The sequence below is a fragment of the Parasteatoda tepidariorum genome, chromosome 3 (genome assembly GCF_982258835.1).
Source record: "Parasteatoda tepidariorum strain Cologne lab strain chromosome 3, Ptep-v5.0, whole genome shotgun sequence".
In the NCBI taxonomy this organism is placed as follows: domain Eukaryota; kingdom Metazoa; phylum Arthropoda; class Arachnida; order Araneae; family Theridiidae; genus Parasteatoda; species Parasteatoda tepidariorum.
The window spans coordinates 109,965,823-109,989,134 of NC_141757.1; the positions used below are offsets into that span (position 1 = coordinate 109,965,823).

Here is a 23,312-nt window from a genome sequence, read left to right on the forward strand (position 1 = left end):
TTAGGATAAAATAGGCGCAAATTAAGTGCGTCAAAAATTGATCAATTAAATGCGCGATTTATGACGAATTTTAATATCGTACTAAATAAAAATAGGTTTAAAAAAGCCACATGGAAATCAATAGTTATGACTGCAAAAAAAAAAAAAAAAAAAAAAAAAAAAAAAAAAAAAAAAAAGATCGAAAAACTATTGGATTTATGATGATATTGGTAAAAATAAAGCGAGTCAAAAAGTGATTATAAATCAATTAAAATTTAATTTAAAAATCGCGCATTGTAATGTCATATCAAAAATATATATTTTTTTTAAGTCATGCGGAAATCCAAAGCAATTACAGCGGTACAATTCTTATAGCTTATTACTAGTATATAGCTTATTAGCATCAGTCAATTAGTACACCATAAGTTCCCTGCATTTTATATCATCATCAATAGCATCATCAACTAGTTTAATTAGCATTAGGGACTAATATAGGGTATATGCCTTTTCATCAATAAGACCGAAAACAAATAAGACCGTCACAAAAAACCGAATTCTTAGGTCTGACGACCGTGAGGTGCCACCCTCCCTCTCAAGTTGCCTTCTTCTCTTGATGGCATTAACAGTATGAATGGTTCCTAAGCAACCAAGCTAAATGCCAACTATTTCTGGGCTACGGTGGTCTTGAAAATTTTGGCATAATTATTCGGAAATTTTTTGGTTTTTGAGATTTTTATATCATAATTTTTATCGACATCATTAAAGCAATGGTAGTTACTGTTTCAGAAAAATCTTTATTTATTATTATCTCGGTTTCCTTTTTTGTTGGAGTTGGTTGTGGCTATAAGCTTAAAGAGTGGAGATTAAAATATTTAAAACAAAAACGAAATTTTCTAGAAAGGAAGTTTCGGCAAGTGCAAAATCAACTAGAAGATATTGTGAAACATTAACTTTATTGTAAGCAGACCTTAGTTTTATTATCTGTTTTCATTTGATTTTTTCCCCCCTGTGATAATGAAAAAGATAAAAATTAACTCCTTATTATCTTTTTTTTTGCTTTTCAAGTTATTATTTTGTAGGAATTTTTTAATGTTTATGAGTATTAATAAATGCAATATTACCTACTGTTTTTTATTTTAAGGTGTGAATGATTTGTTTATTTTCTGATGCTCAAATATTCATTTTTAAAATAGCTCTTTCCTCTTTTTGATTATAGGTTGGTGTTACTGAATTGTGAATCATTAGGAATGTTCATTAAATGTATCAATCCGTATCTTAAAATCTGGAGCGATGCAGTTACTTAACACACATAATAATTAGTTATTTTTAAACTAACCATACTAACTTTACTTTCTATATCAGTTTTTAAAGTTGAATTTGTAGTTTTAATAGTAAAATTGATGTCGATCTCCGTTTTCTTGTTTAATTTCAGCAACTTCTAGTGTAAGGTAATTAAAAATTTAAATTTCATATTTAAATTTAAAAAAAAAAATTCTGTAATGGTTTAAAATGTTTATAGCTTTTTAATTTTACTATACTCTCTTTTTTTTAAAAATTTTTTATTAATTTGATTGACTATCCGGCATTTTCTTTTTTTTCCCTCATTATTTTATTGAGCAGTACTAGTTGAAAATTCAATTGATATAATTGTTCTATGCATATGACTAAAAACATGTGCTAAAATTTAAAATTGTATCTTTTTGTGATGATTTTTTTTACAATTTAACAATTGTTATAGATTATTAATTGTATTATATATGAAATGATGAACTATTAAATGAAGTCCTTATATTTTATTAATTAAAATAAATTAACTCTGTTTTTTGCTTACTTTTAAGAAGATTTTGCTTGCTTAATGAAATAGATGTTCTAAACCTTAAATTTTTTTCTTGCTTTTTGTAAATATTGTTCAAAACTTTTGATGTTATTTTTTTAAAAAATTCTAAAGCTACTTTCTCTCTATCCTTCCCAATTTCATCCTCTTCTCATTCAGCTATCACCTCAATCACCTACTAAAACTATACTAACATGTCTACCTCGGTACGTCCTCGTCCATCGCCTCTGAACTCTCCTCGTTCTTCTCCTTGTCCGTCACCACGTAGTTCTCCTCGGTTTGCTCGTAAACACATTCGTTCACCCACAGTTAAAAGAAGAATGATGCCAGTTATCGTAGTACACGGGGGAGCAGCAACTGTGCCACCAGATTTTCAACCTCTGAAAATAGAAGGCGTGAAACGTGCTGTTAATAAAGGTTATGACGTACTGTTGTCACCTGAAGGTACGGCTCTCGATGCGGTTGAAGCTGCTGTTAAAGTAATGGAGGATGACCCTGTTTTTAATGCAGGTACGTAAAAATTTAAGAATCTTTTACCTGCCCAAATTTTTGCATTATCCTTGTTGTTGATCCTTTGAATTTGTTAGGTTAAAACTTGTTATGCAGAATAATGATTTCAAGTCTCGAATTGAGATGGAATTTCAGTAGAAGACCTTTATAATGCAATTCATTAAACCGCAATTCTCCATGAGCCATATTAACTTTTTTGGATGTAAATAGTGAAAGTTATAGAATAATAAATGCATATAACTAAACAAGAGCTATTAACTTTTTGCATTACATGCTAGGAGTTTACAATTTCAATAGCCAAGCCAATATTGATATTTTTTTAATTAAGTATAATGCAGAAAATTTATTTTTCTCTTTATTAATCCAATAGAAGATCTATATGACGCAATTCTATGAACGACAATTCTCCATAAACTACATCAACTTTGCGAGTTTAAACAATGGAAATTGTAGTCAAGAAATTGATGTAACTAAGCGAGAACTATTAACTTTTTAATTCTTTACTAAGAGGCTTGAATCTAAGTAATTTAGAGGTTTATTAAAAAATTAATTAAGAAGTTTATTAAAAATTTAAGCAAATGAGAACTGATTAATTTGTTTGTAATTACCTCTAATGATCTGGAAAATTTTGATTTTTTATGTACATAAGGAATACTTAAATGTATGTTTTTTTGTTTAAAAGTATTTGTATCTAAAAAAATATTTAAAAACATATTAAGATTGATTTGTTCTAAGCTAATATTGCCATTAGTACTTATACTTCTAGTCGTAGACAAGTTTATCGGTAGGTGAAATGATCTATAACAAAAAATTCTATAAAACAATAAACTTTCCATCTCAAGCTTTGTGTTATAAAGATCTTCCACTGTACCAAATACTTAAGTGCATATGCCCTTACTGTAAATTGTCATGGATTCATGGCAGTTAATGATGTTCCATGAAACAAATTTTAAGATAAGAGTTAAAATGATTTTATTGAGACTTATTAAAGTACGATTAAAACAGAAAGGACAATTTCATATTTAATAGTTTAAATTCAGAAAGTTTAATGAAAAATTACTATTTTTGAAATTTTTGCAAATCTTTAATGATAATTGCACAGCTGACACTGTTCTATGATGGGATTACCTGTCTCAAGCGGTATTGGCTTAATTAGATGATTTAAATTTCTTATGAATTCCATTAGCAGTGATGATTTGTAAAACTGTTCCAGTATCTTGTGTTTTGTAAACATTTGTTTTTAAGATACTTTTTATGATGTATTAAAATGTTTGTTGTACTTTATAGGGTTTGGATCATCTTTAACTATAAATGGTGATGTAGAAATGGATGCAATTGTAATGGAAGGCACTAGAATGAAAGCTGGTGCTGTTGGTGCAGTCGCAAGAGTTTCTAGTCCAGTCTCTCTTGCTAGAAGAGTGATGGAACAAGTAAGGCACTCACCTCTTGCTCTGTTTTGTGGGCAAAATTTTTCTACCACTAACAAACTTCATTTTTTATGTATGTTTTTTGGCTTAGCAAATTTAATTTAGAGTTTTTTTTTTTTGCTCACCGATATATAAAAATGATTAAAAAATTCATTTAAAACACCTGTGTTATCTTGGGGAATATTTGTAATAAACTAAAATACTGCTGGTTTTTGTTTTTAATTTTCAACTATTTATAAATTTTTTAAAAAGAGAGCTGAGCACCTGTCAACCCTATTACCTATGTAGTTCATAATTTTTTTTTTTATAATGTAGATGTCTCAAAGGCCAAATGATTTATATGCATCCATTGTTTCTAACAAAAATATAAATTAAAAGTTTCATAAAAATTACATAATATTTAAAAAATTTTTTTTTAATAAATTGTTGACAAAGCATCTAAGAACATAGAAATCCTAATTTCAGAAATTCTAATTCACAAATTTGAAGAAAAAAAAGTAAAATTAAAATTATGCTATTTAAAAGCAAATGTTGTTGAAGAATTTATTATAAATAGAAGATTTAATTTATGCACATTTAAAAATATTGAAATAGTCTTCTTCTCCATTGACAAGTGTTTTTTATTGAAAAAATTAAGTGCAAGATTTTTGAGAGTTTTATAAAACCTTTTTCAGATTTTTTATTTAACGTAGAATAATTCAAATAGAGGTTTTCAGAAAATTGAATAAATTAAATTAGTTTTGCTAAGAGTTTCTTTGAATTAATGTGCTAATTATTTCGTCCTAAAGCCCAATTTAGCCTTACGGCCTCTTCCTAAAATTCCAAAATTTTTTGTACAATGTTAACTTATGAAATTGCTTTTTTTGTTTTTATAAGTTTTTTTTAAAAATTTAATAAAGTCAATAAAGTTCTTTATTTAATTTCTAACTTATAATAAAATTAATGTTTTTGGCTCTTATTTTTAACATTTAATATAACTTTTTTTTTTGAGGTAAAATTTTAAAACTTAACAAGTTAAAATTTTTTTTAAACAATGCATTTCAGATAGGGCTGCCACTCCACAGGAAGAACAGGGAGAGCCTGGGAAATACAGGGAGTTTAAAAATCCCCTAAAATAACTGGAAATTTTGAGTTTTTCCAAGCGAACTGGGAAAATACAGGGAATTTTAGTTCTTATTTTCGTCTTTTGAAAGTTGTAGATCACTCAAAGCGCAATCTATGGGATATGTAAGGATGATATTTCAGCTATACTAAACTATTTCATTTACTATAGCATTATTTGTTTTAAGTATGTTGAGCTGTTCCTTATTTCTCTAAATTTTTCCAGCACTTAATTAAAACTAGTATAACTAACCCAATATAACTAAAGCAAGAGCATAGTGACTACGTATTTTCTCTTAATAAATTGTTTATAATATTTACGGGAAAAACACAGTGAATTTTTTTTAGAGATTTCAGTGGCAACCTTGCCAGACTATTTTTTATCAAAGGTTAAATTACAAGGAAACTGCTTTCATAATTTTTTGTTAAATGTGTTGTGTATGTTAAATCAAAACTTTATGTTTTACAAAATATCATTGTAAAATAATATTTTACACATAAAGTATCTTGGCACGTCTTATTTTGCTCAACAAAATACTTTAAGCTGTGTAATTAATTAAGGGTTTAAAAGTTACAAAATGTTGACTTAAAATTATTTATTACCCATAAAGTATCATGATAAGTCTTAGTTTAGACCCTTGACAATGTTTAAATGCAGCTTTTCTCTTCTAGCTGAAAAATAATTTAAAAATAGCTCAATTAAATTATAAATATATATATATATATGTTTTTCAATTTGAAGTTTTTAACTCTGATGAAATATATAAATTATTCAAAGGAAGAAAACATTTAAATTATAACAAAGAAATCCTAATTTTATTGAGAAATTTGAAACAATTGATAAAACTTTGATCATGATTTTTTTCTTTTTAATGGCGGGCACTTTGGTCTATTTCCCATTGGCCTCAGAATTGCTACTCTCTTATTGTTACCCAGTAGGCACCTGTGGCTAAGTCAGGGCGGTGGAGTAGCATCGCCCTTGTCATACAACCACAAACCCGTTTATAGGGCGGTTCACACAATCACACAGAAGAAAGGACATAGAACGCAAAAAGAAAGTTACATCTATGCCTACGGTGGGATTCGAACCCACCTGGCCCCGTAGTCCAGTACAGTAACCATTAAACCAGTGATTGGCAAAAACAAACATGATTCAAATGTTTATTTTAAACCAAAAGATGTATATTTATGTTTAGTTGAAAATGCTAAAACAGTTTCATAGAGAAAATTAAATTGATTCTTTGCATTCTAAACTTTCCAGTTTGTTGTGGTTATTCTATGTTTTATTAATTTTTTTAAAAAAGATTCTTTTATTAGTTTGTTAGTAGTTCCTTTAAATTTTGGTTATTTATTATAGTAAAAAAAAAAAAAAACTTTCAGTTGCCCCATCCAATGATTTTGCTGAGTGATCTGATCCTCCTCTGATACGGTTACATTCATTACAGTTTGCATTGAAAATTGTAACATTTTTGATTTATAATATATTATCTATTTTTCTAATAGAATTTAGTTTACAGCCTTAAATTCATTAAGAGTGCATGTAATATAGTTTACTTAAAATATTTAAACTTTTTATAAGTATCTATTTGCTTAACTCTTGAAACTACTTTCTGATGCTGTTATATAATTTGAATGAAATTTTTTTTAATGGTTGCATCTATTTTTAAAATGAGTTATAGTAGAAGATATTGTAAGAAGACCTTTCATCAAAACATTTTAAAAACAATTTAGTTTTAAATTGTAAAATTATTTCTCTAAGAGGTTAAGAAATAAGATTTCTGCCAAGTTTTATAAAATATGAAAGTATTTAAAATATATATCAAAAAGATGTTATGTTTAAATAACAAGTAATTAAGAAAATATTAAAATTATTTAAAAAATTAATAATTAAAAAAAACATGAAAATTTTTCAGAAAATGTATTTAAAATTAATCATTTTTGATTCAATGTTTCTGCATCTAAGATTTTTATAAAAGTGTTTTGTTGTGAGCTGTCAAGAAAGTTACATATTTAGCCACTTAAAATAACATTTGGAACGGCAAAACTTATTAAAGTTATTGAGAATAAATGTTTGTAAATATTATGACACCCTTGCATGCATTAAACTGGTTCCATCTTTGCTCTTATAAATGAATATCCTAAAATAATTCTGCTGCTACTTTTGAAAAGAATTATGTGTACATAATAATTCTGAAATTCTCTTTATTTCTTTGTTGTGACAGCCTCTTTTGAAAAATAACACAATGATAAGTCAGACTTTTGATCAATTCTTGAACTGAAAAAAATTCTGAAAATAAGAATGTAAAAGGATAATATTTTATGCATTTTTTTTATACTTTCTAATGGATGGTTGACTGAATATAAACAATGACAAACATCCTCACACCAGAAGAACTCTATTGTTTGTCATGTTTTGAGTGTTATCCCTTAATTGGCTATATTAGTGTAAAACATTGCCATTTGTTTTATTTCGGATAGCACTATTGCATGTTTACAGTCTCCCAAATTCATTCGTTGTTAGTTTTGCTGAGATTTAAATTGAAAGAACGTGTTTACTCTATAAGTATAGTAATATTGGATGGCTCACTTTTTAAAGATTAGGCGTAAAAATCAATCGGAAGTAGTAACTCTGAAGTCTTACGGCGATTTTTAACCCCTAGCACCATCTGTACTTAGCTTTATGTGGTTAACCATCCATAGTTTGGTTATTTTTCCTTACCATTCTGAACTGCATCATAGGACATTGTATAATTATAAAAGCTAACGTAAGTGGATATAAATAATAATCTTCTGCTAAAAATGAATTATTTAGCTCTTAATTGTTATAGTATTCCCGAGTTTCTTTTCCCTTGCATTTCATATTCAAATTTAGGCACAAAGAATATGTTAGAAGTAATGACTTTTTACTAAAAACAGAGTTGTTACCAAGCATTGGTTTCATGTAATTAATGCAAATGATTAACACTACTGTGGATACATTTATAAATTTAAGTACTTATCCGATTATCTCAGTTATTTAGTATGAACTAGGTAAAGATTTGTTTTTAGTTATTATAAAGTAGTTGAAATGGTTTGTTTAACATATTAAAAATAAACAAATGTCTATTTTCTTTTAGAGTGAACATGTTCTTATGATTGGTTCTGGAGCTCATCAATTTGCTCAAATGGTTGGGATGCCTTTGATTCAGTCTCAACAACTAGTTACTAATTGGGCTCAAGAAAGACTACAACAATACAAAACCTTTACAAATGCTGTACAATCATCTATGACCTTAAAGTAAGCTCTTTATATTTTGTGCTGCAAAATATAAAGAAAGAAAGTTGTATATTAACTGTTATTCTTATGTATAATATTTATAACTTCTTATATATAATATGGTAATTTGAAATGTTTTAGTTACTGCCTAAAATGAGTTTTAAAATTTAAAAAAAAAAAATGAATGTAGTTTGGCTGTTATTTGGTTTCTGCTCTTTGTTATTACGGTGTAATTTTACACTGTTAGGCATCTATACAACATCTTAAATGTGTGTTTTTTGAAAGCATTTTGATAGAAAATTATGGATTTCTGAAATTTGTTTTTATGTTGTCCTGTTAATATTAAAACTCCGAATAGTTTCCTTATTAATTATTGCCATAATTATTAAAAGACAACCTGGATAGTAAATTCTCTTAAAACTTATTGTTTAGTGGTTATACAAAACTTAAAATCCAAAATTATGGGCTGGAATTGAATCTAATTTGTATATGTTCTCTCTCACTTTCTTTAAAAAAAAAAAAAAAACTTGTTAAACTTATATAGATTTTTTTTGTTTATAATTTTCAAAGAAAAATTACTAAAAATATCAAATAAGTAAAGAAAACATAATTTTTTTCAAATACCATATGATATTAAACTGTTGTTTTAAATAAGATTTCTAAAAATATTAAGTTTCTTTGACTCAACATGAGTGTCCTACTGAACTTGGAGTTAAGTACTGGTTTAAAACATTGTTTTAGAAAATGATGCAAATTATGTATGCAAGCATTATCAAACTGTTGTAATCAATCTTTGCAATCAATAGCTTTCAAATCCTTTAGTTTTTTTTTAAAAAAAAAGTCATTTAGACATGTCAAGCTATAAAAAGTTAGATAAAAAATATAAAGGCCCCCTCCTCTTAAAAAGTGTTATGCTAACAGAGAAATAAACAAATTTCCTGCTGTAATCAAGTACTTCTTTATTTGCAAAAATTGCAAGATTTAAATCTTACAAGCTGCATTTTGCAATTTAAATCTTATAATTTAAATCGTGATAGAGATTGATTCGATTACAATTTAAGACCCTAGTGAAAAAACATGATTAAGATTTTGAAAAACACTTCATTTTATAATAATAAAAGGATTAAATAATGAAATGAAAGATGCTAAATGACAAATAAAATGCATCTGTTAGAGATCGATTCTAACCTATGCATTCTTAAAGTATATAAATTATCTATTACTAAATAAGTTAAAAAGTTGAGAAAATTGGTGGGCCTTCAACAGATCTATTTTAGAGATGCATACATCAATTCATGTTACCAAAACTCATGAAGGAGTCAATTTTCAATAGAAAAGGGTGTTCGTAAAAATATTTTTGATGTCCATGTTCATTTTAAATTCAATTTTCTGAAATTCTTCAAAATATCACATTATTTATTCTTCCATTATTCTTGTCAAATGTGTTTTTTCAAACTGTTTTTTTTTTTAAAAAATGTGATTGGAATTTCTCGAGGTCTAAATATTTTGGTCAATAATTAGGTTCTTTTTTGCTTGTGACTCTCATACAATTATGTGCTATTTTTGAAATATGGTTAAACTAATTAAGCTCTAAATTATCAAATTCTTTACATTGTAAAATTAGTGTGATTTTTAATAGTGCTTTCAAAATTGTCTTAGTTACTATAATTTAAGGAAACCTAAGTAATTACTAAAATGATCTTGCACTGTGCTACAAGCCCTAGTAACCTTAAACAGAATTTTGTTTAGTATTTTTGCCTTTTGTTGCTCAAAAGGGGAAAAAATTATCATTCAAATATCTTTTAAAACGTTTTTCAAAAGTGCAGCTATTATCCAAATAAAATTCAGAAAAATAAACATCAATATTAAATAATAATGCCCATTATTCAATATATTTTGTTATTTTCCTTCATCGAATACTAGCTGTTTGTAATTTGTCAGCCACTGATTCTAAATTACAAGAATCTACTTATTTTTTTTTTAATAAATTTTTTAATACATTTTTTTAATACATTTTTTAATTCCTTTCTTTCCTTTCATTTCTTTCCTTTTGTTTTTTTAAAATTTTTTTTAAGTGTTTCATTCCTAAAAATCACATTTTGTGTGTCAAACTTTAAATAATTCTATGTGGAGCTTAACTCTTAAAAATGTAAAAAAGTAAGAATGCAAAATTATTCCGTCACACCCGAACCTTTATTGTACCATTCCAACTGAATGATCATGCTGTCATTCTGTTATGGATTAATGGCAGATGAATGGGTGGTCCCATGGACCCATGATCATTATTTCATCGAATACAATGGAGAATTTAGTGGTTTCTGACAGTAGATCACCTATGATTTGAATTGCCATATTAGTAGCTGCCGGTGACATTATCAATAGGTCGCTGCAGTTGGTTAACATTGATTCCCCTACTTTGCTAATAAACTATATGTATGTTGTTGTTTTTTTTGTTGAAAAGAAAAATGTATTGTTGTTTTTGTTGGTAGTAGGGTTTATAAATGTTGAGAAATAATGATATAAACGGAATAGGCCATGAGATCGATTTTGACTTAAAAGCTTTTATTGTTAGCTAAGAAGTGAGGTTTTACAATTGTGTCATCCCTTTTATAGGGGAATACAAGGAAGTAGAAGGACGATGGTAAACGTCCAATAGAATAACGAGATAGCAGAGCGGACGGCTGAGAAGACTATTTTTTGATTATTATTTGCAGTTATTATTTCCAGTGAACTTTCCCGGATCCTAAAGTATGTCAGGGCGATTACAAAATATTACAAGGAACAAGGAAACTTTTCAGATCAGTTTCTCAACACCCGCCCTTAATCGCACTGAGCTCAAAGACAACTGTTAAATGCAAAACTAGACTGCAAAAATGGTTAAACGGGATAAAAACAATTTCAGTTCTTCTCAAGAAGCCCGCCCTCAATCTCATGGTAATGACAGATATGTGATATAATATAAATGCAAACAATTAAAATGTTAATTAACAAAGTACATTTCATTTTGAACAAAAGCATTAATTATTTTGTTAACATAAACAGATAACTCTGGCAATTGACATATATAAAAAAAAAGGTTGATCACTAACAGTCAAATTAAGGACAATAATATAAATAGGTCCTTAAAAAAAATTAGTCTTTATTCAAAAGTCCAATTGAATTTAAAAACTGATAGAACTTGGTTTTTCCCAAGGATTTAGTTAATATGTCAGCTATCTGTGAGTTTGTGGAGATAAATTTCAGTTTTATTTGGCTTTCTTTGACTTCATTCCTAACAAATTTAAGTTTGATATCCAAGTGCTTAAGTCTTCCCTGATTGTTATCATTAGACAAGTATTTAATACAAGACATGTTATCTTCGTATATGGTTAGATTTAAACTTTGATTAACAATTTCTGTTGAAATATTTTTCAACCATATAAGATCTTGTAAGCCTTTGCTTAAGGCGATGATTTCTGCCTCAGTGGATGACAGAGCAATAACCTTTTGTTTAGAGCAATTCCACATGACGGGATAGTTATAAAATTTGACAAAGTATCCTGTTATCGATTTTCTATCTTTTGAATCCGATCCCCAGTCTGAGTCCACATAAAGCGATAGTTGGTTGGGAAGACTCTCAGACTTTATGTATGTTAATTTGTAATTTGAGGTTTTCTTAAGATACCTAAGAACACCTTTTAAATTATTCCAAGCTGATTCGGTTGGTTTTTCTTGATGTTGACTCAGGCAATTAATTGCGAATGAGATGTCGGGTCTGGTTATCAAAGCCAAATATAAAAGTGAGCCTATTAGTTCTCTATAGGGACAATTAAAATTTTCACCATTCTGAAAATCTGCCGCAGTAGCCTTTGGCTGAATAGGCAGGTCATGAATTTTAGCATCCATTAAATTATATCTAGTAATTAGTTTCAGAATATAAGATTCCTGATCCATTGAGAATGTATTATCAGTAAGTTCAATATTTATACCCAAAAATTGAGTTAAATTACCAGATCTAGACATTTCAAAGGTATTGGTCATGATATCAATAATTTTGTTAATTTCTAGCGAGTTATTTCCACAGATTAACAAATCATCCACGTATAGGGCAATATAAATATTAACTAAATCTACAGACCTGATGAAGATGCAGGGTTCATGTTCCATGGCTACAAAGTCCAGTTTAGTCATTAGCTCTGAGAACTTTTCGTGCCACATTTTTGGAGACTGTTTCAATCCGTAAATGGATTTGAAAAGTCTGCAAACTCTTCCGGAGTTATCATCAAAACCGTCTGGTTGAGTCATGTAGATTTTCTCATTTAAGTCACCATTTAAAAATGCAGCTTTCACATCAAGAACTTTAACATACAGAGTTTGTAGTAAGATGAGAATAAATATCATGCGTAGAGCTGGATAGCTGATTACGGGGGCAAAGGTTTCCTTATAGTCAACGCCTTGCTTCTGCTGAAATCCCCGGGCGACGAGGCGCGCTTTATACTTTCCATTTCCCTTTTTCTTTAATACCCATCTGCTCGAAACTGGTTTTACGTTGGGGGGAAGTTCTTCCAACTTCCACACTTCATTTTTCTTCATGGAGTTGATTTCTTCCGTCATAGCTTGCCTCCAGGGTAGTTGTTCTGGTGCGGTCAGGGAGCAAAGTTCATTGAAAGTGAGAGTTTCTTCCGCAGACGTCATCGCTGCGTAAACTTCCTCATTGGGGTATCTAGTAGGGGGTTTCCTCACTCGCGTGGGGCGTGTCCGCTCGGTGGGGTCAGGTGAGGTCACTGGGTCAGCGGATGGAGATTCTTCCGTGTTTTCACTTTCTTGTTCCATGGCAGTTTCCAACTCAGGGAATTCGATTGTTGTGAAAGGAATTTCTTTTTCTTTACGATGCTCGTTGAAAATGACATCTCGACTGATGGTTATGCGGTTTGTTTGTCGATCCAACAGTCGATAACCCATGGTTGAATATCCTATAAAAACCATCTTCTTTGAACGGCTGTCCATTTTCTTTCTCTGAGATTTAGGTATTAAAACATGGGCTTCACTTCCAAAAACTCTTAGATATTTGAGTTCTGCTTTTCTCTTATTGATCAGTTCAAATGGTGTAGAGTTTCCTATGGATCTGCTGGGTGTCCGGTTCTTTAGATAAGCTGCAGTTTGTACTGCATATCCCCAGAATGTCTTGGGAAGTTTTGCATCCATAAGCATTGCTCGTGCCTTTTCAACTAGGGTTCTGTTAACCCTTTCCGATATTCCATTTAGGGCCGGTACGTATGGTGGAGAAGGGTCCAAGGTTATCCCCATTCGTCTGGTGAAACTTTTTACTTCTGTCGTAAAATATTCCTTGGCGTTGTCACACCTTACTTTTGTCACCGATGGGTGCGATTTGAGGAAATGTATCAGTTCCTTGGCTGTTTCGGCCTTGGTTCGCAAGAGTCTGACTTCAGTAAAGCGACTGTAGTCATCGGTGAAAGTCAAAAAATATTTGGCTCCTAAAGGGGTCTCAGGAGTAATGGGTCCACATAAATCTGTATGGACAGTCTTCCAAGGAGTCGTTTCTCTTCCTCTTGGACCTTTTCCAATTGGGGTCGCACTTTGCTTAGCAGCTGGGCATACTCCACAAAAATCGTGCGGGATAGGAAAAGACATCTTTTTCTGCGTTATCTTATTGGGGTGACCTAGACGACGGTGCCACAGCATTCCATTTTCTTGTGCAGTGGCACTCATGGCGGTTGCCTTAATTGGAATAAAGTCACAAATGTATTGGCCATTGCTTCTCTTATCGGCAAATTTTATGTTTTCCGATTCAGAAATTACGACGACTTTTTCAGCTTCAAAGACAATGGAAAAACCTGCATTTTCAATGCAGTTTACGCTTGCCAACTGGCCATTCAACCTTGGAACGAGAAGGACATCCTTCAGAATTATTTCCTTATCATTAGACGTTTTTCCTTCAATGTCGCCGATGCCAGTTATTTCTAGAGTGTCCTCCTTCGATGCACATTTTACAACTCCTGTATGCGGTCTCAGTCTGGTGAACCATTCTTTTCTAGAAGACATATGTTGAGTGCATCCTGAGTCCAAGATGAAGGTTTCTTCATTAAATTCTCCAGCCGCGAAAGTCACAGCAGAAGACGCATTCTCCTGTGGTGATTCCCGTGGTCTGTTGCGTGAGCAATCTCTTTGAAAGTGACCACGCTGTCCACAGCGGTAGCAGACTACTTTGGTTCTGCAGAAACGAGCTGAATGTCCTTTTCTCTTGCATGCAGTACAAAAAAAATTTCTTTTGTTTACACTGTTGAAAGCGGCTGCATCTCCTAGACATTTGGTCCGGCGAGGAGAGTTTTCGCTTCTGGATTCTGTCATCAAGGCTTCAGCATCTATCAGTCTGGCTCGGACATGAGCCAAAGTATCAAATCCATAAACTCCAGGGGAAGGCTGGTTTTCCAGGGCAGTCTTTATCCCTTCGTATTCTTTTGGCAGCGACATCAGGATATACACCACCAAGTCGTCATCAGTTACAGTGGCTCCAGATGATTTTAGGTCAGCAGCCAGCCTAGAGATGTGATCCAAATGCTCCCGCATTGGAACGTCTCGCATCTTCTTCACCGTCATCAGTTTCTTCCTGGCAAGGATTTGGCTAACGGTTCCTTTGCTTCCTTCTTCGTACTGAGCTTTCAACTTGCTCCAAATGGCCTTTGCAGTCTCTTCAGCATGAAGGGTTGATAGTACAGAATCACCAATATACTGTACTAGTATTGCGTAGGCCTTTTTGCCCCGCAGTTTTTCTGCATCAGTCTCTGCTGGCTCTTCATCCAGATATTGATCCAAATCTTTGGCTTCCAGGGCAGCTCTGATTCGCCTTTTCCACATAGGATAATTGTTTCCATCAAATAAATTTATCATCGTTGTTCCAGAATTACTATCCCGAATTCCAAGATTCCTTTGTACTTGCATCAGCACTTCTGGTCTATTCATCTTCGCAAACGGCTTCTTTTACTCTTGTTTTTCTCAGGATTCTTTCAGAGAGGGCAGATTACTTTCTCTTTCAGCACGCTTCTATTCCAATCAATCAGTTGAGGGACAGAGGGTGTACGATGAGGATAGCTTCTTCCTCCAGGCTAGGTTACGTAAACATCCTTTCTCTCAAAGAATGAAGTTGTCTTTTCGAGTCATTACCTTAATCTCCCTCCAGTGGAAGAAGTTTCGACCCAGTTACGGTAGCTGCTCTCATTGCGGAGTCAAAACGGAAGATTAAGCAAGAGGGGCCCAGTTGAGGTAAACCACGCTCTGCTGTTGAGAAATAATGATATAAACGGAATAGGCCATGAGATCGATTTTGACTTAAAAGCTTTTATTGTTAGCTAAGAAGTGAGGTTTTACAATTGTGTCATCCCTTTTATAGGGGAATACAAGGAAGTAGAAGGACGATGGTAAACGTCCAATAGAATAACGAGATAGCAGAGCGGACGGCTGAGAAGACTATTTTTTGATTATTATTTGCAGTTATTATTTCCAGTGAACTTTCCCGGATCCTAAAGTATGTCAGGGCGATTACAAAATATTACAAGGAACAAGGAAACTTTTCAGATCAGTTTCTCAACAATAAACAGTAGAGTAACTTAAAAGCTTTATAAGTTTGGTGACCACTGGACTAAACATATAATTTCAGAATAGTAAGACAGTTTTATAATGACTAGACCAAGAAGAAATTTTGTATGGAATGTATTATTCCTCTATATTTTTCAATTAGTCTCCCTCATTTTGCAATTTTCCATTAAAGTGTGAATCTTTTAATAGTGATCATGATACAGTGGGAGCTGTTGCAATTGATTCAGCTGGTCATGTAGCCTGTGCTACTTCAACGGGAGGAATCACTGCCAAACGCGCTGGTCGTGTGGGTGATACCCCTGTTGTTGGAGCTGGTGGATTTGCTGATGACTTTGTCGGTGCTGTTTCAACTACGGGACACGGAGAGACCATTATGAGAGTTTCTTTGTCTCGTCATATTACGGGGCTTATGCAACAGGGTAACTATGTTTCCTTCAATAAATTTGATTAGCATTTTATTCATGTTTGTGTTTGTTGCTGTTTTTTTTTACGAAATAGTTTAAATCTTCATCTATACTTTTTTTGAAAAAATAAATGTATTGTTGGTGTTAATAGTACTTAAAAAACTAATGTTATATCTTAATGTTGTTCTCTTAGTATTTGGGGCTTTAAGAATTTTTTTCAGCTGTTTTCCAGGATAGATTTACCATATTTACTGGAATATTTTGCTTTTTCAAAAAATCATTTATAAGGACAGCTGTAAACATGTTTGATATCGGTTGTCAACTTAAACACCGAACATATCCTAAATCCCTTATTTTTGAGTAAAAAAATAAAAGGTAGATTGATGCACTGGATAAATGTATACAGAATGAAATACATATAAATTTCAAATCTAAATTATTATTATGTTCTTTTCTCTATTATGCTAAAAATTTTTATAAGCAGAAAAATTGCATTACCATATAAGTTTAAAACAGGAAGTATTAGTTAGTTGCAATGCCTAACTGTAGCTAAATATTTCAGAACATGTTATCTTGCTATGTGTGAATGTAATAACTTGATATGGTTGGACATTTTTAAAAATATTTTTCGCTGTTATAAAAATAATGTAGAAGTTTTTAATCTTTATTTTTTTTTCCAAGTCCACCTACTTCATATTTTTTTAAATTTTATTTATGCTTGGCATCTCTTTCATTTGTAAATATTTTTTTCTGGTGGAATAATAAATGTGATTAGAGATAAAAGTAAACTTATACATAATTATTCGTTTAAACTATGCTGGAAAATATCAATGATTTAAATTTATGAAGACATAAATTTTTTTGAAATGCGTAATTATGATGATTTTACTCAAGAAATTTTCAGGAATTTTGAGTTAGGCTCACAATTACTCCTGAAGTTCATTCTGTTGACCCCATGATCACCATATCAATGCATGGAAAATTTTGCAATGTGACAGCTAGTATTGTAACCCTAGAAGTAACTAGGGTTTCAATCAATAAAACTGTCACTATATCAAAAAAACACTGTTATCCAGAAGAATGTAATCAATGTTTGTGTTGAGCTTAACAGCAATTTAGAACAAAGGCCCCAGTCTTTAACATCGCAGACCATAATACCACCTCCCTTTTGTATCCGCTGGTGACCAAATATGTATTAGTATGTAATTTTTTTAATCTTAAATGTGCAATAATTAATTTTACAAAACATCATACTCAAACAGGTATAGTTGTAAAAATGTATATCATGTTTCATTATTAGAGTTGGCTATCACGTTAGTGAAACTTTGCTTGTAAAAAATGTTTATTTTGTAAGTGAATTTCATGGAATATTTTTAAAATACAACTAATCAGATGTGAATGAAATAGAATTTTTGTTGCACAAAATATTAGTTCTCATAAAAATGTTTGAACAAAGTATGGGTCTATATACAGATAAACCATCAATTAACTCAAGTTATGTTGGCAAGGCTAAACAATAAAATATCCTGAATGACTATTTGTCAAATGAAAAAATTTTCATAGTACTCAGATGTAATTGTATTTAAAGATATTTATTTAAAGATAGTTTATGGAAAGAATGATTTTTAATACTTTTGATTTCCTATCGATCTGAAAAATCTGAAAATCTTTCAATAATAATGTGTAATTCTTACATCACTAGTAATAATAACGAAAGATAAGATTTTTAAAATTTTTATTTCATTGAACTATTTAGTGATTACAAATTATATTTTTTAACTTATGAAACTGCATTCAAAAATTTTTTATCATTATAAACTTTCTGGCAGTTCTGTACTTTTACCAAATTTCTTCTTTGAATAGCAAATATTGTCTCCACATGATTAAATGGATTTTTTTTATAGATTTGCTCATTAGTGAAACCGTTGGTGTGTTAAACAGTAATATATGTAATTATGCTAGAAAATGCAAATGAGTTCAAGAACTTTATTTGTTCAATTAATTCTAGAGTATATGGTGAAAAATACATTGAACTCAAATTTTTAGGTCTATTTTTATTTTCCAGAATTTGATTGAACTGAAAATATGTTAATTTATTTATTTAAATTATGGTATGCACTTATTATTGTTCAATTAATTCTAGAGCAGTGATTCTCAACCACTGTGCCGCGGCACTTTTGAGTGCCGCCAAATTCTTAAAATGTGCCGCCAAATATTAGAAATGATACAATAAAAATTAATGCTCTTTTTATTACAAGTAAAGTTTAAACTAAAGAAAAGTGTATAGATATATAATATTATATATATACTTTTTATAATTTTTCCACGCTTTAACCGCGTGAACATGTCTTTGTGGGTGATTGTCTTGTCTCTGACAATCTTAAAATAAGAAGGAAGTGTTTAAATTGTCTTTGACACACAATTTTAAATAATGTTGAAATTAGTAGGAAATTTAATGACTATTAAAATTATTAATAAACAAAGGCTAAACAAAGCTAAATACTAACTTCCAAGCGAAAATAAAAGCTAATCATTAAAGTAAGCTATGCAATTAATAGTTACAAAAACAAATTAACAAAGGATAACTTAACTAGCAGAAAAAATAAGCTAACATAATTAGCAAAAAACTAACTAACAAGAAATCACAAATAATAGTAATGAATGTAAAAAAACTAACAGTTAATAACTATGGAAAACAAGCTAACAATTAATAACTAGCAAAAAAAAAACTGTTACTAACTAATAAAAAATTAGTCGAAAGAAATAATTAATCCCTTACTAAATGTGCTTTTGTAGTACATATTATTTTATTTCACATTCAAATTTATTATAACAAACTATTTAACACAGTGCATTATAGGTAATTAAACAACTTTTAAACTAATTTTTTTCATTGTGTGCCGTCAATTTTCGAAATCTTTAAAAGTGTGCCGCCACAAAAAAAAGGTTGAGAATTACTGTTCTAGAGTATATGTTGAAAAATACAGAAAACACATTAAACCCAAATTTTAAATTTCTCTTAAACTCAGACTTTAAGCTCAATTTTTATTTTCCAGATTTTGATTAAACTGAAAGTATGTAGTAACTGAAAATATGCTAATTTATTTACTTAAGTTATGGTATGCACTAATTATTCAATTTTAAAGGTCTGTTATCTCAAACTATTAAGATTAAGTATAATGAACTATTAAGTATAAGTTAAGATTAAGCATAGTAAGTGAAAATCCAATCCTAAGATGAGAAGTTATTCAAAACTGTTAACTATGCAGAAGCCTTGGGATAATTTATGTCAATCTGTTGATGCATTTTATATTGGATTGGCAAGAAAGTAATTTTGGTTCGCAACAGTAGACGGAGTTATATTCTGAAGTTTATGGTATTGAGTGTTTAAAGAATGCATATATCAGAGTTGGTTTAAATGTTTATTCCGGAGATTTTTTTACTGAAATATGACCTACGTTCTGGTTGAACTTCTGAAGTTGATGATGACAAAATGAAAGCCATATGTATGAAATTGTCAGATAATTGTACGAGAGATTGCAGAACAGTTAAATATATCACACACAACAATTGAAAATCACCTTGGACTTGTTAAGAAGCTCAAATTGAAAGAAATTCACTTAACACAGCAAGTTAATATTTTTTTATACACTTTTTAAATGCAATGCAATTGAACTTTTTTTAAATACAGAATGTCACTGGCGATGAAAAATGGATAATATCCAATAATATTCATGGTTCAGGACAAACCATGGCAAAAGCTGAATTGCATCAGGAAAAGATCATGTCAATAAAATGGGATTAAAGTTTTTGTGTATTTCGAGCTATTTTCAAGCAATCAAACAATTAACTCAGCAGTTTAGTGGCGACAAACTTATGAAAGCGGAGAAAGAAATCAAAGAGAAAAGGCCAGAATTGGCAAACAAATCAGCAACATGTACAGAATTATTGAAGCTTGGCAAGTGACCCTTATAGTCCCAACCTTGCACCAACAGATTATCATTGATTTACAAAACTTTTTAAATGAAAAAAGTTTCAGTAATAACTTCAAATCTTATTCAGTTGACTTTTTTGCCGCAAACTAGAAGCTCTGTGAGCATAGGATTTTGAAGTTACCAGTAAAATGGCAAAACATATTGAAACAGAATAGATAATATTTATTTTTTGTATTAAAAAAATCTGATTTTTTATCACACTAAAAAATCAAATTTTTTTTTCGTCAACCCAATTAAATACTGGCTTTAATGTGCATTTAAATTTGTCTCAATAATTAGCTTGAAACTTGGTTTTGATTTGTATTTTAACCATTTTAAAAATAATAATTATGATTAGTTCTACAGTTCACTTTTTATGAATAAGCTCAAAATGTAACTTATTACGTAGATGTGCATGACTTTAAAAGATTCTTATGAGCATTAAAATATACTAAGTATCAAAACTCTTATGCTCATTATTGTTTAGAACGAATATAGCAGAGAGAAATTTTTAAAATGAGTCATGTATAGTTATTTTATAACTGTGCACTTCATGTTATCTGTATGTTATGGTCATTTACTAAAATCTGTTAAGCCAAGTTCTGTAAAGTTTCAGATAGAGCGATTAAAAATTACAATTGTTGATGAGCCTCATTTTATTACACTTCTATGCATATAAATGTGTATCACTCAACTTTGGGTAAATTAGTTGAGTATGACTCCTTGATCTCATAGTAATTTAATATTGCAAATCAGAGATAAAATATATTACTGAGGAAATTCGTTCAATTTTGGTTTGTTTTTAAAGCTACATTATACATGTTTTAAAGCTACATGTTACATCTACATTATACTTAGTAAATTGCAAAATTAAAATTTTTTCCTAAGAATCAGAGAACTTTTTTTCTGTTATAAAAAGGCATACAAAGCATAAAAGAACAACTTCCTAAGCATTTGTGTTTAGATTATTTGCTGCCTGTAAAGATGATTTACTGCTTGTAAAGTAAATTTATATAAACACTAGTTATGAAGCTTCACTAGTATACAAAACATTTGTTATATTTAAACTGCTATAGTTTAGAATTTTTTTATTATGCCAAATCTGAAAATAAATTTGGAAATGGTTCAAATTTAAATATTTAATTTTTTTGCATGCAATAAGTTATATTTGTGTTTTGTCAATTTCTTTTTATAAAGAAATTGACAAAACACAAATATAACTAACTCAATTACTATATTAAAATAAATTTGAACGATATCAAAGTGACTTTGGTGTGATGTTGGCAAAAATGGTCAACATGATAATTTGTAAGTAACTATAAAACTTTCATAGTACAATAATATTTATCTATCTGAGACCACAAGTGAGGCTAATTGCTAATCTAAATTACAGTTCATTTTTTACACTTGTACAATAAAGGTTTCTTAGTTTCTATTGAACTTAGTTCAATAGATATATAATGGATTAGAAAATAAATTATTTTGATGAACAATAAGTAATGCAAATATTTGACCAAGTTATCTTTATTTTAAATATATGCAAAAAGAGATCTCACATAATTCTCCATATACTGTATTAACTTAATAATCTCTGCAGCAAATCAAAATCGATAAAGTTGTTGGATTTTATTTCTAATGTTATTAATAATTACTTAAGGGCATATTTTTGTGTTTTAAAGTATTTAAAAAACTATTTTAAAGCATTATTGATCTGCTTTACGGATATATTGTCATGTTTAGTTGGTTAATGCAATGATATGTGAATTTATCTAAATCAATATTTTACAATCACTAGTGCACGAATAAATATTTCAATTAAAATTCATATAAACTTTATATTTAACAAAGTTTAGGCTCAAAATATTTTTCATTGTAGAGAGTTTGTGAATGATCAGAAAGTTCTTTTGAGTACCACAATTTTGTTTGTGTAAAGATTACGTCGATTGTCCAAATTAATAATCTTATTAACCCACAATAAAACATTGAAATATTTTACCAGTCCTAATAAATAAATTGAGTAACTCTGATCTCTCTGGCACAAAATTCTACATAATGCAAAGCGTTATGAAGAACTTGTATTGACATTTTGATTCATTATAACAGGCATGTCTGCGCAAGATGCTGTTGTTGCTGGTTTGGAGTACATGAAAAACAGAGTTCAAGGCTATGGTGGTGCTATTTGTGTTAGCAACAATGGAGAAATAGGTACTCACTTTACGACTGACATGATGCCATGGGCCTATAGGAAAGGTAATATATTGCATTTCGGTATGAGACCCAATGAAGATATATCAGATGTAGTACAAATAGACTGTTCACCATAGAAGAAAACTATAAAAGAACTTTTAGAATTTTTACAAGAATTGCAAATATTGTAGCAGAGCTATTTTTGGAAAACTATATATAGGAGATATATGCCCATTTATATCATATACATAATTATTTATTCTGCCTTCCTTCTAATATTTAAGTAAAAGAGTGATTTACTTTGCTGGATCTAACTTTCATCTTAACTGTTTACAAGCTTTAGTAATGACACGTGGCAATTGAATTTATCTTATTTAGATGATTTAGATATGCATGGAATGATTCATTTTGTAATTTATGTCAGTCTACTATTTTTAAATTGTAAGTCCATTGAAATGTTTAATAAAAGTTTCAATCAGTTCAAAAGTGTTTTCAATACTTTTATATTTGTAAGTGATGTTCCGCAATCACCTCCCTTAATATATATTTTTTGAATCCTTGTAAAAAGGAAGCCAAAATTATATCCATTACAACTGCTCATTTCACAATTAATATTTACATGACAAAGTAGGTGAGGAAAGAGCAGAAAAAAAAATTTGGAATCTACCAAATCTCTAGTAAGGTGAAATAAAATGCTTTATAGATACTTATTTTCACTGCAGTTTTGATAACACTCATTAAGGGCAGTCATTGCAGAACATTTTAAATACATTATTATATTTTTTTAATCATATATAGCTTTTTACTATTCAAACTGCTACTTTTGCACTTTCTGTCTAGGTAATATAAAATAGGCTTGAACAAAAATGACTCAATATTTTGACGTAATTATCGAGAATTTCTATAGGCGGGAACATTTAAAGTGGAGCACCAGAAGCTGAGCTATAAAATTTATTATGATCATTATCTAAATAGTTTAGTTTTTGAAATTTGTGTTCTTGGAAATTTTTGATCTAGATTTGTTTAAAAATGTTCTTTGCGGATCAC

The 23,312-nt window shown here is 30.0% G+C and overlaps 1 protein-coding gene across 7 annotated transcripts; it reads left to right on the forward strand.

The window, feature by feature from the left end:
- The first annotated feature begins 566 nt into the window (after positions 1 to 566).
- Positions 567 to 22,751, forward strand: LOC107454794 (isoaspartyl peptidase/L-asparaginase). 7 transcript variants are annotated; one of them, XM_071184354.2, is made up of 7 exons: positions 741 to 936; positions 1,196 to 1,427; positions 1,973 to 2,323; positions 3,611 to 3,753; positions 7,968 to 8,128; positions 15,890 to 16,119; positions 22,182 to 22,751. In XM_071184354.2, the coding sequence occupies exons 3-7, from the start codon at positions 2,008 to 2,010 to the stop codon at positions 22,400 to 22,402; spliced, it is 1,071 nt and encodes a 356-aa protein (XP_071040455.1). In that variant the 5' UTR covers positions 741 to 936; positions 1,196 to 1,427; positions 1,973 to 2,007; the 3' UTR covers positions 22,403 to 22,751. The 7 variants fall into 7 exon arrangements, with proteins under 7 accessions (XP_015927584.1, XP_015927583.1, XP_071040455.1 ...); XM_016072098.5 differs by lacking the exon at positions 1,196 to 1,427 and having other exon boundaries at positions 567 to 936; positions 2,123 to 2,323; XM_016072097.5 differs by lacking the exon at positions 1,196 to 1,427 and having other exon boundaries at positions 678 to 936.
- Positions 22,752 to 23,312: the final 561 nt, after the last annotated feature.